The 21,279-nt window shown below is 35.4% G+C and overlaps 1 protein-coding gene across 1 annotated transcript in view; it reads right to left on the reverse strand.

Annotated features, from left to right (window-relative positions):
• Window positions 1–21,279, reverse strand: part of Dpy19l4 (dpy-19 like 4) — a 65,719-nt gene that overhangs the window by 3,153 nt on the left and 41,287 nt on the right. Inside the window, exons 14-18 of the mRNA XM_026383355.2 lie at window positions 20,094–20,214; window positions 16,008–16,064; window positions 14,874–14,956; window positions 12,965–13,097; window positions 7,580–7,738 (exon numbers count right to left, since the gene is read on the reverse strand). Coding sequence (XP_026239140.2) covers window positions 7,580–7,738; window positions 12,965–13,097; window positions 14,874–14,956; window positions 16,008–16,064; window positions 20,094–20,214 — 553 coding nt within the window. The remainder of the gene's footprint in view (window positions 1–7,579; window positions 7,739–12,964; window positions 13,098–14,873; window positions 14,957–16,007; window positions 16,065–20,093; window positions 20,215–21,279) is intronic.

A 21,279-nucleotide genomic window follows, 5' to 3' on the forward strand; every position in this document is an offset into this window, starting at 1 on the left:
TACATCCACTGCAGGCTGAGAAGCAAGTAAGTTTGGAAAAATAGCTGAAATTTATGTAAAAATTAAGATCCAGCTAGATCCTACCAATTAAAGTAGCACTGAATACATTAATTTTTGTGGATAACGAGGACTCATTAAATAGGCACTGTTTGATTTAGCAACCATCTTTTTCTAGATATGAATCAAATTACTTGAAACAATGCAACCAGAGGATCTTTAATTTTTATTTTTTCATTTTGCATCTGTCTTCTTTTTTTCCTTTTTAAAAAATTTATATGACTAAAAACTAAAAAGTTTTTTCTCAGCAAAAGAAACAATAAGAGAGGTAAACAGGGAGCCTACATCCTGGGAACAAATCTTTACTCCTCACACTTCAGATAGAGCCCTAATATCCAGAGTATACAAAGAACTCAAAAAATTAGACAATAAGATAACAAATAACCCAATCAACAAATGGGCCAAGGACCTGAACAGACACTTCTCAGAGGAGGACATACAATCAATCAACAAGTACATGAAAAAATGCTCACCATCTCTAGCAGTCAGAGAAATGCAAATCAAAACCACCCTAAGATACCATCTCACTCCAGTAAGATTGGCAGCCATTATGAAGTCAAACAACAATAAGTGCTGGCGAGGATGTGGGAAAAAGGGTACACTTGTTCCTTGTTGGTGGGACTGCAAATTGGTGCAGCCATTGTGGAAAGCAGTATAGAGATTTCTTGGAAAGCTGGGAATGGAACCACCATTTGACCCAGCTATTCCCCTTCTCGGTCTATTCCCTAAAGACCTAATAAGAGCATGCTACAGGGACACTGCTACATCGATGTTCATAGCAGCACAATTCACAATAGCAAGACTGTGGAAGCAACCTAGATGCCCTTCAATAGATGAATAGATAAAAAAAATGTGGCATTTATACACAATGGAGTATTACTCTGCATTAAAAAATGACAAAATCATAGAATTTGGAGGGAAATGGATGGCATTAGAGCAGATTATGCTAAGTGAAGCTAGCCAATCCTTAAAAAACAAATGCCAAATGAATTCTTTGATATAAGGGGAGTAACTAAGGACAGAGTAGGGACGAAGAGCTTGAGAAGAAGATTAACATTACACAGGGATGAGAGGTGGGAGGGAAAGGGAGAGAGAAGGGAAATTGCATGGAAATGGAAGGTGATTCTCAGGGTTATACAAAATTACATACAAGAGGTAGTGAGGGGTAAAGGAAGAATAATACAAGTGGAAGCAATGATTTACAGTAGAGGGGGTAGAGAGAGAAGAGGGGAGGGGAGGGGAGGGGGGATAGTAGAGAATAGGATAGACAGCAGAATACATCAAACACTAGAATGGCAATATGTAAATCAATGGAAGTGTAACTGATGTGATACAGCAATCTGTATACGGGGTAAAAATGGGAGTTTATAACCCACTTGAATCAAACTGTGAAATATGATATATCAAGAACTATGTAATGTTTTGAATGACCAACAATAAATAAAAAAAGAAAAAAAAATTTATATGACAGCAGAATGCATTACAATTCTTATTACACATATAGACCACAATTTTTCACATCTCTGGTTGTATACAAGGTATATTCACACCAATTCGTGTCTTCACACATGTACTTTGGATAATAATGATCATCATGTTCCACCATCATTTCTAACCCTATGCCCCCTCCTCCCTTTCCCTACAATCCCTTTGTCCTACCTAGAGTTCGTCTATTCCTCCCATGCTCCCTCTCCCTATCCCACTATGAATCTTACATCAAAGAAAACATTCAGCATTTGTTTTTTTGGGATTGGCTAACTTAGCATTATCTTCTCTAACTCCATCCATTTACCTGCAAATGCCATAATTTTATTCTATTTTATTGCTGAGTAATATTCTATCGAGATATATGCCACATTTTTTAAAATCCATTCATCTATTGAAGAGCATCTAGGTTGACTCCACAGTTTAGCTATTGTGACTTGTGTTGCTATAAACATTGATGTGGCTGTGTCCCTGTAGTATGCTGTTTTTAAGTCCTTTGGGTATAGGCCAAGAAGAGGGACAGCTGGGTCAAATGGTGGTTCCATTCCCAGTTTTTCAAGGATTTTCCATACTACTTTTCATATTAGCTGCACCAATTTGCAGTCCCACCAGCAATGTATGAGCGTACCTTTTTCCCCACATCCTTGCCAACACTTATTGTTGTTTGTATTCTTGATAGCTGCCATTCTGACTGGAGTGAGATGACATCTTAGAGTAGTTTTTATTTGCATTTCTATAATTGCTAGTGATGATGAACATTTTTTCATATATTTGTTGATTGATTGTATATCATCATCTGAGAAGTGTCTGTCCAGGTCCTTGGCCCGTTTATTGACTGGATTATTTGTTTTTTTGGTGTTTAACTTTGTGAGTTCTTTATATACCCTAGGGATTAGTGCTCTGATGTGTGAGGGGTAAAAATCTATTCCCAATCCTCATAGATTTTTCTTTTGCTGAGAAGAACCTTTTTCCTCTATTAGACACAGGGTCTCTGGTTTTATTCCTTAAGTTTATGATCCACCTTGAGTTGAGTTTTGTGCATGGTGAGAGATAGTGGTTTAATTTCATTTTGTTGCATACAAATTTCAAGTTTTCCCAGCACCATTTATTGAAGAGGCTATCTTTTCTCCAATGCATGTGTTTGGCATCTTTGTCTAATATAAGATAATTGTAATTTGTGGGTAAGTCTCTGTCCTCTATTCTGTACCACTGGTCTACCAGTCTGTTTTGGTGCCAATACCATGCTGTTTTTGTTACTATTGTTCTGTAGTATAGTTTAAGGTCTGATATAGTGATGCCACCTGCTTCACCCTTCCTGCTAAGGATTGCTTTAGCTATTCTGGATCTCTTATTTTTCCAAATGAATTTCATGATTGCTTTTTCTATTTCTAGAGGAATGTCACTGGGATTTTGATTGGAATTGCATTAAATCTGTATAGTGCTTTTGGAAGTACAGTCATTTTGGTAATATTAATTCTGCCTATCCAAGAGCAAGGTAGATCCTTCCCATCTTCTAAGGTCTTCTTTGACTTCTTTCTTTAGGGTTCTATAACTTTCATTATATAGATCTTTCACCCCTTTCATTGATTCCCAAGTATTTTATTTTTGGGGGGCTATTGTAAATGGGGGTAGTTTTCCTCATTTCCATTTCTGAGGATTTATCACTGATATACAGAAATGCCTTTGATTCATGGATGTTGATTTTATATCTTGCTACTTTGCTGAATTCATTTATTAGTTCTAGAAGTTTTTTTGGTGGAACTTTTAGGGTCTTCTAGGTATAGAATCACATCATTAGCAAATAGTGCCAATTTGAGTTCTTCTTTTCCTTTGTGTATCCCTTTAATTTCTTTCATCTGTCTAATTGCTCTGGCCAGTGTTTCAAGAACCATTTTAAATATAAGTGGTGAAAGAGGGCATACCTGTCTTGTTCCAGTTTTTAGAGGGAATGCCTTCAATTTTTCTCCATTTAGAATGATGTTGGCCTTGGCTTTGCATAGTCTTTATGATGTTGAAATATGTTCCTGTTATCCCTAGTTTTTTTAGTATTTTGAACATAAAGGGGTGCTGTATTTTGTCAAATGCTTTTTCTGCGTCTATTAAAATGATCATTTGATTCCTATCTTTAAGTCTATTGATGTGATGAATTATGTTTATTGATTTCTGTATGTTAAACCAACCTTGCATCCCTGGGATGAATCCCACTAGATTGTGGTGCACGATCTTTTTGATATGTTTTTGTATTCGATCTGCCAGAATTTTATTGAGAATTTTTGCATCTATGTTCATTAGACATACTGGTTTGAAGTTTTCTTTTTTTGACATGTCTTTGCCTGGATTTGGAATCATGGTGATACTGGCCTCATAGAATGAATTTGGAAGTGTTCCCTCTTTTTCTATTTCCTGAAATAAATTGGAGTTTATTGGTATTAGTTCTTCTTTAATGGCATCTGCTATTTTATCACTTGAAATTGATCTGTTTAAATTGTATATATCATCCTGATTCAATTTGGGCAAATTATATGACTCTAGAAATTTGTTGATGCCTTCGATATTTTCTATTTTATTGGAGTACAAGTTTTCAAAATCATTTCTAATTATCTTATGTATTTCTGTAGTGTCTCTTGTGATATTTCCTTTTTCATCACATATGCTAATAATTTGAGTTTTCTCTCTCCTTCTCTTCATTAGCATGGCTAAGGGTCTATTTATTTATTTTTTCAAAGAATCAACTTTTTGTTCTGTCAATTTTTTCAATTGTTTCTTTTGTTTTAATTTCATTGATTTCAGCTCTGATTTTTATTATTTCCTGTCTTCTACTGCTTTTGGTGTTGATTTGTTCTTCTTTTTCTATCACTTTGAATGTAATATTAAGTCATTTATTTGTTGACTTTTTCTTTTTTAAGGAATAAACTCCACACAATGAACCTTCCTCTTAGAATGCTCTCATAGTGTCAGAGATTTTAATATGTTGTATCTGTGTTCTCATTCACCTCTAAATTTTTAAAAATCTTTTCCTTGATGTCTTTTGCAACCTATTGTTCACTCAGTAGCATATTATTTAGTCTACAGGTGTTGGAGTGGATTTTATTTCTTTTTTTTAATCATTGATTTCTAATGTCATTCCATATGATCTGATAAAATGCAGGGCAGTATCTCTACTTTTTTTATATTTGCTAAGAGTTGCTTTGTGGTATAGTAATAAGGTCTATATTTTAGAGAAGGATCCATGTGCTGCTGAGAAGAAAGTATATTCTCTCCTTGAAGGATGAAATATTCTATATATGTCAGTTAAGTCTAATTTATTGATTGTATTATTGAGTAATATAGTTTCTTCAGCTTTTGTTTGGAAGATCTCTTTAGTGATCAAAGAGGTGTGTTAAAGTCACCCAAATTTATTGTATTGTGGTTTAAATGACTATTGAACTTGAGAAGAGTTTGTTTGATGAATGTAGATGCTCCATTGTTTGGGGCATATATATTTATAATTGTTAAGTCTTGTTGGTGTATGGTTCCCTTGAGCAGTATGTAGTGTCCTTCTTTACCCTTTTTGATTGACTTTAATTTGAAGTCTACTTAGTTGATATGAGGATGGAAATCTCTGATTGCTTCTATAATCCATGGGAGTGGTATGACTTTTCCCAACCTTTCACCTTCAGTCTGTGGATATCTTTTCCTATGAGTCTCTTGAAGGAAGCATATTGTTGGGTGTCTCTCTCTCTCTCTCTTTTTTTTTAATCCAATCTGCTAGATATGTCTTTTGATTGGTGAGTTTAAGCCATTAACATTCAGGGTTATTATTGAGACATGATTCGTATTCCTAGCCATTTTTGTTTATTTTTGGTATTTAATGTGACTTGGTTTCTCCTCTGATTAGATTTTCCTTTAGTGTAATACCTCTCTCTCTTCTGATTTTCATCATTGTTTTTCATTTCTTCTTCTTAGAATATTTTGCCAAGGATATTCTGTAGTGCAGGCTTTCTAATTATAAATCTTTTAACTTTTGTTTATCATGAAAGGTTTTTATTTCATTATCGAATCTAAAGCTTAGTTTTGCTGGATATAAGATTCTTGGTTGGCATCCATTTTCTTTCAGAGCTTGGTATATGTTGTTCCACAATCTCCTGGCTTTGAGGGTCTTGGTTGAAAAATCTGCTGATACACAGATTGGTCTCCCCCTATATGTGATCTGATTCCTTTCTCTTGCAGCTTTTAAGATTCTATCCTTATTTTATATGCTAGGCATTTTCATTATAACGTGCCTTGGTGTAGATCTGTTGTAATTTTGTACATTTGGTATCCTGTAAGCCTCTTGTATTTGGTTTTCCAATTCGTTCTTTATGCTTGGGAACTTTTCTGATATTATAGTATCATTGAAGAGATTGTGCATTCCTTTGATTTGAAATTCTGTGCCTTTCTCTATTGCAATAACTCTTAGATTTGGTCTTTTGATGCTGTCCCATAATTCTTGTTCATGGTTTCTTACTGTCTTCACTGTGTGATCAATTTTATTTTCCAGATTGTATACTTTGTCTTCATTATCTGCCATTCTTTCTTCTAAGTGATCTACTCTTTGGTTACACTTTCTATTGAGTTTTTTATTTGATTTACTGTAGCCTTCATTTCAAGAATTTCTGACTGTTTTTTTTTTTTTTTCAGAGTGTCTCTCTCTCTCAGTAATCTTTTGCTACCTGTATTTGTTCTCTTATCTCTTTGTTAGAGTGATCAATTTTTGCCTGTATTTGCTCATTTAGGTCATTCTTTAATTCACAGATCATTTTAATTATGAACCTTCTGAACCCCTTCTCTGACATTTCATCAACTTTGTTGTCCATGGGTTCTGTTATTATAGTGTCCTAGTTTGTTTGGGGCACTTTCCTCCCTTGTTTTTTCATGTTGTCTATGTGTTTTCCTTTCTTGCAGTGTGGATCTGAGATATTACAGTTTCTTCCCTATATTCTTGTACTACCCGTGCAGATTTTCTGTACCTCACCTTGATTTTGGGCTTCCAGACCCTTAGTGTATGCTACTCCATCTAAGGTTGGTGGCGGCAATAGCAGAGGTAACTTGAGATAATAGTTAAGTTGCCCCAAGATGGATGCAATGTCTTATGGAGATGGGGCTGCAAGAGTGGGCCTCACACTCCCTGTGGGATGCCTGCTCTGAGATGCAGCTTCTTGTAGGCCCTGTCTGTTGTCAAAAAGTTAGGGGCTACTGTGTGGGGAAAGCTATGGCGATGAATGCAGTGTCCCAAGGTTAGGGTTAGGCTTAGGCTCCCAGGTGGGAGGGTGGGCGAATTCGGACCAACCCTGGAACTGAGTCCTGCGCAAGTCAGTGTGGACAGATCTGGGCCGGGCCTGACTCCCGCTGGACTGAAGGGGTGGTCCTGTGCCAAAGGCTAGGCTCTGGCGGTATCTGCACTCTTGGTGGAGCAATGAACTAGGGCCTACTGTGAGCCTGGGTACTGCATGGGCTGGTATGGGCTCTTTAATTTATTATAATATGTTACAATAAACCCATTATTTAAATCACATTATGGAGTCTTTTGTTAACAAATACTGAATGAAACATGCACAAATACAGGCAATGAATAAAGACTGAATATTGGTAATTATTTTTCTTTTTTGCAAAAATACCTTACTTTTTCTTTGTACATTGGAAAAAATACTTCAGCTGGATGTGGTAGCATACACCTTATAAGATCAGCAACTTGGAAGGCAGAGACAGGAAAAGACTCCAAACTCAGCTATTTAGTGGGGCCCTAAGCAACTTAGCAAGACCCTGTCTCAAAATAAAAAGGGCCAGCGATGTAGCTCAGTGTTAAAGCACCCCCGTGTTCAATCCTCAGTAACAAACCCCCAAAACCCCAATATTTCAAACTAATTGTAATAAGTGCTCCCATTAAAAAAAAAAAAAAAAAAGATAAGTGCTCCCATTAAGTCTTAGTTGAGTTCTAAAAATAAAACTTGGATAAAACTTGGAGGTTAAGTTTAAATAAAGTCATTTAAAAAAAAAAACTTTCTGAATTATTACTTACGTGGCCATTTGCAACATCTAGTAAATCTTTAACCCTACAGCCTCTCATGGTTCCCACTTCATTGCAGATAGCATCTTCCACAATTAGATAATTAGCTTTGTAGGATGTCAGTATTTTATAAATATCTTCAGCAGATCGCTTTGAATAGATTTGGTAAATCTGAAAGAAAATAATTAAAACTGATCTTAAAAGATATGTAAACTCCTGTTAATCAGAATTATACTAAGCAAGGTATGGTGGTGCATGCCTATAATCCCAGCTGTTTGGGAGGCAGGAGGACCACAAGTTCAAGGCCAGTCTCAGCAAATTAGGGAGGCCCTATGTAACTTAGTTAGAAACGTTATCAAAATAAAAAATACAAAGGACTGGGAATGTAGCTCAGTAATAAAGTGTCCCTAGGTTAAATCCCTAGTACCAAAACAAATAAAAAAACTATTCAAACTGACCACCTACTGTGTTCTTAGTACTACACAACACTTGGAGAAAATAAAGGTATTTACTATGATTTTATTTCTGCCCTTGAGAAGTTTATATTCATGTATCACAGTGATCACAATTAAATATAAAACAATTAGTAAAAATAATGTCGTATCTAATTAATTAGAAATCATATGATGTAATTCTGATAACCACCATATACAAAATAAGAAATGTTCACAGATATAAACTTGAAGGGAACGTAGAAAATTGAAAAAGTTGTTTAGGGGCACTGATATGAGAGGTAGAATTTTTCTTTTTTAAAGAATATACTGTTGGGGCTGGGGATGTGGCTCAAGTGGTAGCGCGCTCGCCTGGCATGCGTGCGGCCCGGGTTCGATCCTCAGCACCACATACAAACGAAGATGTTGTGTCCGCCGAGAACTAAGAAAAATAAATAAATGTTAAAATTCTCTCTCTGTCCCTCTCTCTCTCACTCTCTCTTTAAAAAAAAAAAAAAAAAAAAAGAATATACTGTTGAGCCAGACACCATGGCACATACCAGTAATCCCAGAACTTTGGAAGCTGAGGCAGGAGGATCATAAGTTCAAAGCCAGTTTCAGCAACTTATCAAGGTCCGAATCAATCTGGTGTGTGCCAAGTACCAGACCAATAATTTACTTTGTCTTTACAAATATTAACTATTCTGGACATTTCACATAAAAGGAACATTACATATGTATTCCTTTGTGACTAGATTTTTTCACTTAGCACAAGGTTTACAAAATTCATTCATGTTGTAGCATGTATCAGGACTTCATTCCCTTTCAGTGCTAAGTAACATTCATTGCATGGATATCCCACATTTTGCTTATTCAGTCATCAGCTGATAAACATCTGAGTTGCTTCCACCTTTAGACTATCATGAACAATGCTTCTATGAACAATCGTGTATAATATTTTTGGTGGACATGTTTTCATTACTCTTGGGTATATAACTGGGAATAGAATTACTTTTTGAGAATCTGCTAGACATATTTCCAAAGCAGCTGTACATTTCATATTCCCACCATCAGCGTACAAGGGTTTGGTTCAGAGTTTTCCACATCCTTAACCCTACTTGTCCTTTTGATTTTTAGCTATTCTCCTAGGTCTGAAGTGGTATCTACTTGTGGATTTTATTTGCATTTCCCTGATGGCTACTGAGATTGAGCATCTTTTCATATGCTCATTAGCCATTTGAATTAATTCTTTGGACAAATATCTACTAAAGTCATTTCCCCATTTATTTATTTACTGGTGCTGGGGATTGAACCCAGGACCTTGTACATGCCAGGCAAGCACTCTATCAACTGAGCTAAATTCTCAACCCTCCCCTAGTGGGCTCTCTTTTTATTATTGAGTTGTAACAGGGCCTTAAATTTTTTATTAATCTGATTCAGAGTTTTTTATACTCATTTTATGCACGACACAGACACAAGAAAGTAAAAAAATAATTTGTCACACAATGCCAAGAAAGGATGCTTAAGAATCATGTTCTGATTCCATGGCATTTATTTATTCTTTGATTTAAAAAATATTTTTAGTTTTAGATGATCACAATACCTTTATTTTGTTTATTTATTTTTATGTGGTGCTGGTGATGGAACCCAAAGCCTCACAGGTGCTAGACAAATGCTTTACCATTGAGCCACAACTCCAGCCTGATTCCATAGCATTTTAATTACAACTCTGCCAACCCTATTAGTATCACATACTATTTGTCCTGAAAAATACTGAAATTTGAAGTTGTGATTAAAAAAGATTACAATTTGTTTGCAGAATACTCAATAGCTGCCTACTATGTCTCATGGCTGCTGGCTGTCTAGCACCTTTCAGGTCCAATATCCATGGATGTTTATGCTATACAAAATGCTAATACATCAAAAGGAAGTTGGTCATTCACTGTGCTGTGGATAAGTTATAATGGGAATGATTCTATCTTACCCAGCTTATGTCTGATAGTTTACATACATTTGTATTTATTTTATATACATATTTATTTTATTTGAGTTTAGGAAACTAAAACAGACTACCATGGCATTAAAAAAAAACTACTGTGGCAAGCTACAATCCAAGCTACTTAGGAAGCTGAAACAGGAGGATCGAAAGCTCAAGGCCAGCCTAAGTAACTCAGTGAGACTTTGTCTCAAAATAAAATATTTTAAAAAGGCTGGGGTATAGATCAGTAGTATAGCACTTGCCTAACATGTGCTAGGCCCTGGATTCACTCCCTTATACTGTACAAATCAAACTAAACAAAACAAAACAAAACAAAAAAAAAACCCACGACTGTGTAATAGCAATATTATCACTAATAGCCTAGAGCAGAGTTTTTCAACCTTAGCATTGCAGACATTTCCGGCCAGATAGTTCTTTGAGACAGGAGGGAAGTTGCTCTACACATTGTAGGATGTTTACCAGCATAACCAGTCTCTACCTGTTAGATGCCTATAGAACAACCCCACACTTCCAGTTTTTACAACTGAAAGTGTCTCCATACACTGCCAAATGTCCCATAGGGAATTATACAAAGATTATAAATTAGAGATAATAACTAATCTAAATTATATGATTTCATTTATGATGTTCTATTTGGATTTTGATTAAACATTAAATGTATTTAGCACCTGCTATGTACCAGATATTATAGAGAAAGGCAAAAGTTTGGAAAGAAATAAATACAAAAACAAAACAAAATCCATGGTTGTTATTCTCAGAGCCAAGTTCCATTAAACTTAAAACGCTAAAATGTTAAATTTAACTCTGACTTAATTAAAGGCAACTCTGAAATTCTGTTTTAGGAATAAGTACTATCAAAAGCAAAAGCAAAAATATAGAGTTGGGTTTTTTTTAAGTCTACAAAAACAAAAGTTCAGGAATATGCTCTCTATTCTGCATAAACATTTCTACATCTTTGAAGCACAGAAAATACTAATCAGAAATAGCTGTTGCCTCTCAAGTAAATCACCCTCAGGTAGACATCATCTTTGATCTTTCCTGCACCTGTTTCAATTTGCTTTCTTAGCTGTGACTATAATTAACTCTCTAAAACAGCCCTACTCACTCCACTGTCAAACTTATTAAATGTCTTTCATGTCTCCAATTGCCTCAAGAATAAGTCTAAATTCTTCAGCATGACATTGCAGGCTCTCCAGAATTTTATTTCATGGCCATATACATTTTTGGACTTGTGCCAGGTATAGCGAGGCATATCTCAGTGATTCTGGAGACTAAGGCAGGATATCAGAAGTTCAAGGCCAGCATCAGCAACTATGGGAAGCCTAAGCAACTTAGTGAGACCTTGTCTCAAAATAAAAAATAAAAAGGGTTAGGAATGTGGCTTAGTGGTCATGCACCCCTGTGTTCAATCTTCACTACAAAAAAAAAAAAAAAAAAAAATTCTTTACTTGTACTGGTTTTTCAGCCTGGAATCATAAGGATTCCTTTTCCAAACAAGTTTCCACTCAATCTTCCAGGCTCACATCAAGGCAAATGACCTTTATGATAAATTCTTAAGATTTCTATAGGCAGAACTGATTGCTTCTGCTTTTGAACTCCCGTTTGTAATTTGTGTACATGTACATACATGCATGTATATTCAATTACAATTTAATAGTACATAACAAAAGCAAACTTTTAACAACACATCATCTGATTTAATTCTCACAAATAGGAGGTGAAAACTAATATTATTTCCAGATTCATAAGCATATACAAGGTTCCAAAGCTAAATATGTGGGAGAACGAGCTATTGAGTCTAATTCTAATTTCACATTCTGTATTCTTACCCTCTAAATTGCTTATACTTCTTTTTTTTTTTTTAGAGAGAGAGAGAGAATTTTTTAATATTTATTTTTCAGTTTTCGGCAGACACAACATCTTTGTTTGTATGTGGTACTGAGGATCGAACCCGGGCCACACGTATGCCAGGTGAGCGCGCTACTGCTTGAGCCACATCCCCAGCCCATACTTCTTCTTTAGTACTTATAAACTATATGAAATTTTCTCAAACTGAAAAACAGGATATTGGAAATCCAGGTTCAGTTTCAGATATAAAGTTGTCATTTAAAACTATACAAACATTCAAAACAATATATGCTCCCAAGGGAAGACAGGAGGGAAGAAAAAGAAGAAATATTGGGAAATAATACTGGCCAATTTATACTGTTATATTATGTGTATGCATAAATATGTAAAAACAAATCCCACCATTATGTACAACTATAATGCAACAATATGCAAAAAGTACATTCTTTAAACTACGATTAAAGATTAGATGCCATTCTAATATTATATTGAATTATTAATAAAAACCCATACCAAAAAAATGAATTAGTTTTTTATAATCAGTAATAAAATTTTGGCTTGGGAAAACAAAATATTTCAAGATACTGACAGCTTTCCTTCAACAGACAAACACACGTGTTTGGTGCTAGGGAGTGAACCCAGGGGCACTTTACTACTGATCTACATCCCTATTTATTTTTAATTTTGAGAGAGGGTCTTGTTAAGTTGCTTGGGGCCTTGCTATTACTAAGGCTAGCCTTGAACTTGCAATCCTCCTGTCTCTCTATAGTTGCTGGGATCACAGGTGTGTACCACCATACCCAGATAGAGAACACAGATATTTTCAAAAATAAGTTTCCCTTTTTTAAATACTATATGTCAGTTCCCTTAATATTTTGGGGGAAAATGAATGTTTTTCCTGGAAACATCAATAGTATTCATAAAATAAATAATTTAATATTGGGTTTCCTCGAGGTTAAAAAAATGTATTATACAGCTTTTAAAAACTAAAGCTAATTAACTCTTCTAAAATTATTTGGATTTTCCTAGTTAACTAGGAACATATGCATCACTATTGAAACTATTTAAAATATAGATTGTTGTAAAAAAGACCCAAATATCAAATTTAAAATGTCTTACATTTTCATTTCTCTTGAGGAGATCGTCATCATTATAAAGAGGCAAGCTTGTCACCATCCATCCAGTGCATAATTTAATTGCACCCATTAACTGTGGACTCCCTGCAAACACAGCTGCAATTGGAGCTTGCCTTCTGCAAAGAACCAAAAGATTCACACAATGAAAGGTAAGTATACTATTAAGTTCACCAATTTACAACTCTGAAATACAAAGTAACTTACAATGTATAACACTAAAATTTCTCTATCAATTTTCATTTATGAATTCATTAAAAAGAAAGACTCAGCACTTACAATATGCCAAGCACTGTTTTGAATACTTAAATATAGAAGTTTTTTTTTAAAAAAAGAGGGAGAAGGAGGAGACAATAAAGTTATGTCACATAGCAATAATGCTATAAAAAATAATCCAGAATGGATAATGATAAGAATATACTATACTAGAATTTATAGTGGTAACACTATAAATTCTCAAATTCATCTTTTGCAAACATTAACCACCACAACACAACTCCTTTCAGATTAATTTACACTCCTACTCCTTTCTCTGTTTTTACCCTACATGATTCCAGATAACGTATGTAGGACCTCTCTAACCTGAATCATCATCTAAAGGCCCAGACAGATGCTACTTACAAGGTGGGAAACCTACAAACAGGTCCTAAATGCATGCATCTATATATATTTGCAGTGCTGGGTATCAAACCTAGGGCCTCACACCTGGTAGACAATTGGTCTACCATTGAGCTGTACCCTCCAGCCCTCCCTTCACTTATTTATTCACTTCATGTATTCAATGTTCAGCACCTACCCATGTCTAAGCATAGTATCAAGTTCTGAAAATAAAGAAATGGAACCTTGTCACTGTGCTCAGGGAGCACTCATTAGTGAGGAAATACATATAAGAGAAAACAATTACACCACAAAAAAACATCCAACTGTCCAGGCCATTGTTATATTTTTGAAAATATTACAATAAATCACATACCTCAATGTTGAGTTCCTCTTTTCTTAATGATAGCACAAGACTGTACAGTCAGTGCACCCTCATAGTAATCACAATTCACAAAAAGTATTAATTAGCAATAGTTAAGGGTAATTTAAAGAGAACAATTCTTTACTAGGCACACAGCTATAAAACCAGTAGTTTGGGAGGTTAAGACAGAAGAACAGTTAAAATCCAGTTAAATCCAGGTTAAAATCCAGCCTCAGCAACTCAGCAATTTAGTGAGACTCTGTCTCTAAATAAAATACAAAAAACGACTGAGGATGTGGCTCAGTGGTTAAGCACTCCTGGGTTCAGTCCCCAGTACCAAGTGGGGGTCTCAGTTCCAATTCTCTGCTTCTAGAGGCCAAGACCACACCACCTGTTCTGCTTAGGCATTAAAATATAAATCCCTCGGTAACTAAGACTGGCAATCAACTGTTCGTTCACCTCCAGTCAATAATAAAAGAAACATTTTCTTGATGCTTCTAAACATTCCTTTTTATTTCATATTTCTAGGTGTTTGATGTTAGAAGTCTCTAAACTCACTTATCAACATCGTATTTTCAAGTCCAAAAAAGTCAGTTTCATTAGGAAATAGAATCACAAAGTTCAGTCAACACTAAAAATGCCTAAAAATCATGGTGATAAAATTGCTGAGTTTTGGGGTTGGGGATGTGGCTCAAGCGGTAGCGCGCTCGTCTGGCATGCGTGCGGCCCGGGTTCGATCCTCAGCACCACATACCAACAAAGATGTTGTGTCTGCTGATAACGAAAAAAAAAATACATAAATGTTTAAAAAAAAAATTGCTGAGTTTTATGAGAAATTGGAAAAGTATTAATTATTATTTCCCTTGAATCCATTAGATAGCATGCAATAATTAGTTAATAGTTTAACAACAGTCTTGGACAGTTCAATTCTTACTTTATCCAGGTCATAAGTTCCACTGTATCTGGGTCATAGAATTCCTGTAGTTCCGTTAATTCTGTCATTAATCTTGGAAAGAACTAAAATGCAAAACAAATCCCCAAAAGATGTAAGTAATTAGAAAGTTTAGAATTTCTCCAAAGTATCTCAAAAGACTAAAAGTTAATTTGAGGCAAATAATACAATAATGTTTTCATGACAAAAATGTCATTGATCTCTTTGCTTTCTTTCAGTGACCTGCTCATTCTTCTCATCCAAATAATAATCTTATGGTTGATGCACTGCCTAGACTCAATAAATAATTTTATCAATATCAAACAATTAATCATCAGTTCTGTATTTTATGCACACTTACTAAACAAGTGAACAAATTTTACTTACTAATAAAACTTGTAAGTTTACTGGCAAGTAGTTTCATTTACATTATGATAAACCTAAGAATTTATATTACAGATATTAAAATGAAGCGAATATTTTTAAACATTAAGACCTATTTTTCAGCAATTTCCTTTGCCAATTAGATACTGAATTTACAATCTTATTAGACTACAAAAAAACAATATCACATGGCATTCTAAAAATGTTGTGGGTCTTCTGTTATAACTTTAAAAAAAAAAGCATTAGTAACAACATCTCACTTTGATGTAATAGTTTTTTATTTATTTTTTTTGCTGGGGGGGGGGGGTACCAGGGATTTAACCCAGGGGCACTATAACACTGAGCTATACCCCCAGTTCTTATTTTTTATTTTGAAACAGGGTCTCCCTAAATTTTGTAGGACTTCATTAAGTTGCTGAGGCTGACCTTGAACTTGTGATCCTCCTGCCTTGTCTCTCCAGTTGCTGGGATTACTGGCGTTTGCCACCATGTCCAGCTTAGAATAGTATTCTTGATAAAAATTTCCTACACACATATATAAATTTATCATTACCAGCCAGGCACAGTGGTGCATGTCTGTAATTCCAGCAGCTTGGGAAGCTGAGGCAGGAGGATTGTAAATTCAAAGCCCGCCATGCAACTCAGCAAGGCCACAAGCAACTTAGTTAGACCCTGTCTCAAAATTAAAAAAAATAAATGAAAAAAAAACATTATCTTGTACATTTCAGTAATTTAAGCTTCTGGTTTTCTTACCTCTTTCCATAAACTGAGACCTATTATAGTGGGCACAGCCATGCTCAGAATAAGAGCCTGAAATATCAAAGCAAAAAGGGTTATAGGTAAATATGAGTATACTTTAGAGATACTAGCAATGACTCTATGATCAACTGAATATCCTTTTAGTTATAAAAATTCCAATAATAGAAAGTGAAGCCAGTATAGAATTGAGTTCACAAAGTGAAATGAGGGATAATTAAAGAGTTTCAAACACTAACCAGGAGGTAAAGTGAAACACACATATTTACTACATAAATTTATAGCAGAGCATCAAAAAAGTAATGCTCATAATATTTCAAATAGCCAATCAATATTTGAAAATTTGTCAGGGACTTATGCCACTAAGAGTCTGAAAATAATTCTGAATTGCTACATGAAAAGCTAACAACAACAATAAGAAGACAATGAGCCAGGCAGGGTGGCACGTGCCTGCAATCCCAGCAATTTGGGAAACTGAGGCAGGTGGATCGCAAATTTGAGGCCAGCCTCAGCAACTTAGCAAGGACCTAAGCAACTCAGTGAGACCCTTTTTCAAAAAAAGCAGGGGCTGGACTGGGGATATAGCTCAGTGTTAAAAAGCCCCAGGGTTCAATCCCTAGTACGGGAGAAAGTAACAAAAAATAGCTAATAAATATACTAGTATGTTAAAATAAGAATGTATAAATTCTGGGAATAAGACTGGCAAAATATTATTTTTTGGGGGGGAGGATTGGGTATCAGGGATTGAACTCAATATCACTCAACCACTGAGCCACAATCCCAGCTCTATTTTTTATTTTATTTAGACACAGGGTTTCACTGAGTTGCTTAGCACCTCCCTTTTGCTGAGGCTGGCTTTGAACTTGAGATCCTCCTGTCTCAGCCTCCTGAGCTGCTGGGATTACAGGTATGCACTTGGCTAACATGTACCTGGCTAACATGATTATTATTAAACATAACTCATCTTCCTGCCAAAACCAGTTCTTCCTACTGTCCCTTGTCTATTGTTAACCTAATGAACAATGATCCACAGTCATACAAACCAGAAACCTAGAAAATACCATCATTTCTACCCTTTTTTTTTTTTGGGGGGGGGGGTGAGGGTACCAGGGATTTAACCCAGGGTGCTTTACTAGTGAGCCATATCCCCAGACCTTTTTTTTTTTTTTTTTTTTTTTTGGTACTAGGGACTCAGGGGCACTCAACCACTGAGCCATATGCCTAGCTTTATTTTGTATTTTGTTTAGAGATAGGGTCTCACTGAGTTGCTTAGGGTCTTGCCGTTGCTGAGACTGGCTTTGAACTCTCAGCCTCCTGATCAGCTGAGATTACGGATGTGTGCCACAGCACCTGGTTCCCAGACCTTTCTATTCTTAATTTTTGAGACAGGGTCTCATTAAAATTGCTTAAGGGCCTTGCTAAAATTCCTGAGGCTGGCCTTGAACTTGCAATCCTCCTGTCACAGCTTCCTGAACTGCTAGTATTATAGGTTTGTGCCACCTCACCCAGCTCATTCCCCCAATACTTAATCAAGCACTGAGTCTTATTAATCTTTTTCTAACTACTTTTTTTTTCATTCTAATATAGCACAGTATTTTTTCTTTTGTCAATGTGGCAAGAGTGTTAATCAAGCAGGCTTTTGTTTGACATCACTGCTTAAACTCAGGGGCACTTTACCACTGAACTATATCACTCGCCCTTTTTATTTATTTATTTTAAATTTTAAATTGCTAGGGCCTTGTAAATTGCTAAGGCTAGCCTCAAATTTGTGAGCCTCCTGTCTCAGTCTCATGAGTTGCTAGGATTATAGACATGCACTACTGTAATAAGCTCTCAAATAGGTTTTGGAGTCCAAATAAACCTGGATGTGAATGTTATGTGATGTTTATTTATGGTTTTCACATATAAAAGCTATATTATCTTAAGCAAGTTATTTAAACAATTTAAGCTTAGTGTCTTTTTCTTCAGTGATAACAAAACAGTACTGAATACCACATGAAATGCTTCAAAACAGAATCTGACACATAGTGAACTTTCAATAAACTGATACCTGTGTTACTTTCATCTACATGGCCTTTAAGCCTATCCTTAAAGAATTTTTTTTAAATTTTTTTTTTTAAAGAGAGAGTCAGAGAGGAGAGAGAGAGAGATAGAGAGAGAGAGAGAGAGAGAGAGAGAGAGAATTTTTAATATTTATTTTTTAGTTCTCGGCAGACACAACGTCTTTGTTGGTATGTGGTGCTGAGGATCGAACCCGGGCTGCACGCATGCCAGGCGAGCGCGCTACCGCTTGAGCCACATCCCCAGCCCTAGCCTTAAAGAATTTTAAGAGTGAGCTAAGAGAAAATGTTTGATTCTTATTCCTTATGAGACATAAAAGTCTCAATGCCAGGCTGGGGGTATAGTTCAGTTGGTAGAATGCTAGCCTCACATGGATAAGTCAATCCCCAGCATCACACACACACACACAAAATAAATAAAATCTCAATGCCTTTCTACTGCCCATTAAAGACCAAGCTCTATTATATGATATGGAGGCCACCATAACCTAATCATTTTTAAAATATTTATTTATATTTTAGTTGTAGGTGGACACAATTCCTTTATTTTATTTTTATGTGGTGCTAAGGATCGAACCCAATGCCTCACGTGCACTAGGCGAGCACTCTACCACTGAGCCACAACCCCAGCCCATAACCTCATCATTTGACCACACTTATACTTCATGCTTTGTGCCAATAAGACTAATTTTTTTGCACATTTATTTCTTTTGATTGCATCATGTTCTGTTAGGGGAGATGTTAGGGTCGTAAACAAGTCAAGATGGCGCCTGGCACTTTGCCAGAGGGAGTGGTTTGAGAAGTAATGCCAGCAAGTCATTAATATGATAGAGATTCCTTAATGACTGACTGCTGTGTAATCATTAAGACGATGATTCCTTATTGGTTGACTGCTGTACCTAGTTTATGTTAATTAAGAACAAGCTGTGTATTCAGTTATGTATATATACCCCTACTGTCCTACAATAAACGACTCGCTCCCGCTGTATTAACTAACCTTCACAAGTTCCTTGTCACCCCGGGTTAGTTTGCCCAGCCAGACTGCGGCAATGTTCTTTTACCTTCTTCTGTTTATTCCTTTCACATTGAATACCTTTTTTTTTTTCATTTGCTTCATAACTCATCATCTTTCAAATTTCAAATTGGAAAGTTGCCTTTGAATCCCTAAAAATAAATAAACAACCCTTCTCTATGTTCTAATAGCAACCTAGGAATACTTTTTTTGTGTGATGCTGGGGAAAGAATCAAAAGCTTTAAGCTAACTATGTTTTATCTTTATTTCTTTTGACAAGCATATAGCAGGCACAATGAAAATGTTTTAGTACAACAAAAAACATACCATAGTTCTAAATCAAACCAAAAAAGATCTTATAAAAATTAAAGGTGGATATGGTGGTGCACACCTGTAGTTCAGCTTTTTGAGAGGCTAAGGAAAATCAACTGATCCCAAGAGTTTAGAGCCAATTTAGGCAACCCAGCAAGACCCTCTTAAAAATAAAGACCACTACCGCATTACTTTTAATTTTTTTTTTTTTTTTTAAGCAGGGCAGCTACTTGGAAAGTTGAGGCCAGCCTGGGCAAAACTGTCTCCAAAAAAAAAAAAAAAAAAAAAAGGCTAAGGATGTAGGGTAAATTGCTTGCCTAATATGTGTGAGGCTCTGAGTTCAATCCTAATACCACAAAAATAAATAAATTAATAAATTTTAAAACTTTAATTGATTTCAGCTCAAGAGCAGTTAGGGAAAAAATAGATAAAAATAATTCCTTATGGTTTCTCATAATACTGATTCACTTATATTTTTACCTTGTATTTTTAAGTTGTACAGACTGAAATGCACTGATTTTACAATCAGAAATTATACAAAAATGTTTTTCATAGGACCTGTTCTTCCACCTGGAAGTCACTGCGTGACTTATTCAGACTATATTGGATTGTATTCAATATGGTTTCTATTTATTAGCATCTGATATTACATAACTGGAAAAGAAACAAAGTATTTAACACAAAGAAACAATGGCTCACCAACAATATTGGGTGTATAGTTCTTAATCGAAGCCACTTGAAAAGTGTCATCCAAAGTTCAGGGGAACATACACCAAATGCTGCTAACATGCACACATAAGGAGTCCAAATATATTTCAGGCTAGAAAAAATAAAAAAGAGTAAAACATAAGGCATCCCATAACCATCATTATCTGACTTTTCTAAGTTCTTTCCTAGTACCACAAAAATACAAAAACATTAAGGGAGAATGAAAAAACTTAGTCGGCACAGATGTTACAGCACATATCTATAATTCCAGCAACTTCGAAGGCTGAGGCAGAAAGATCTCAAGGCTGGGCTCAGCAACTTAGTGAGGCCCTAGGCAACTTAGTGAGACTCTTACTCAAAATAACAAAAATAAAAAAGGTAGAGGATGTAGCTTGGTGGTAAAGAAACCTTGGGTTCAATTCCCAGTGCCAAATTAAGAAAAAAAAAATTGTTAAAAACGATGGACATTATTTATTTATTTATATGTGGTGCTGAGAATTAAACCCAGTGCCTCACACATGATAGACAAGTGCTCTACCACTGAGCCATAACCCCAGCACAGAAAAAAAAAAAAATTACCAATAGATTGTTACCCAATTCTTACATAATAAAACATGGGTTACCAAATGAGGATAAAATAAAAGCATTCACATTGATGCAGGTATAGCAAGATTGTACTCTTAGAGAGAATATAACTCTTTTCAGAATGAAATTCACCAGAACTTACTGAAAATTTAAAATAATCTAAGATAAGCAATGCCATTTCTGTAATTTAGCCTATAGACATACTAGCATAACTATATAAAGATATTATGCAATGGTTTTAATTATAGCATATGCTATTTTTTAATAGAAAATTTAGAAAAATCCTGTGTCCTTGAATAGATATAAATAATAAAATACAAAAAGCAAAATAAAAATCTTCATGTATAGTGTTCCCTAGTTTTTTGCTTTTCCTTTTTTTTTTTTCCTGGTACCAGGGATCAAACCCAAGGGTGCTTAACCACCAGGCCACATCCTCAGCCCCTCTTTTTTCTTAAAATATATTTATTTTTTAGTTGTAGTTGAACACAATACCTTTATTTTACTTATTTATTTTTATGTGGTGCTGAGAATTGAACCCAGGATCTTGCAAGTGCTAGGCAAATGCTCTACTGCTGAGCCAAAACCCCAGCCC

This window comes from Urocitellus parryii, chromosome 7 (assembly GCF_045843805.1).
Source record: "Urocitellus parryii isolate mUroPar1 chromosome 7, mUroPar1.hap1, whole genome shotgun sequence".
Taxonomy (NCBI): Eukaryota; Metazoa; Chordata; class Mammalia; order Rodentia; family Sciuridae; genus Urocitellus; species Urocitellus parryii.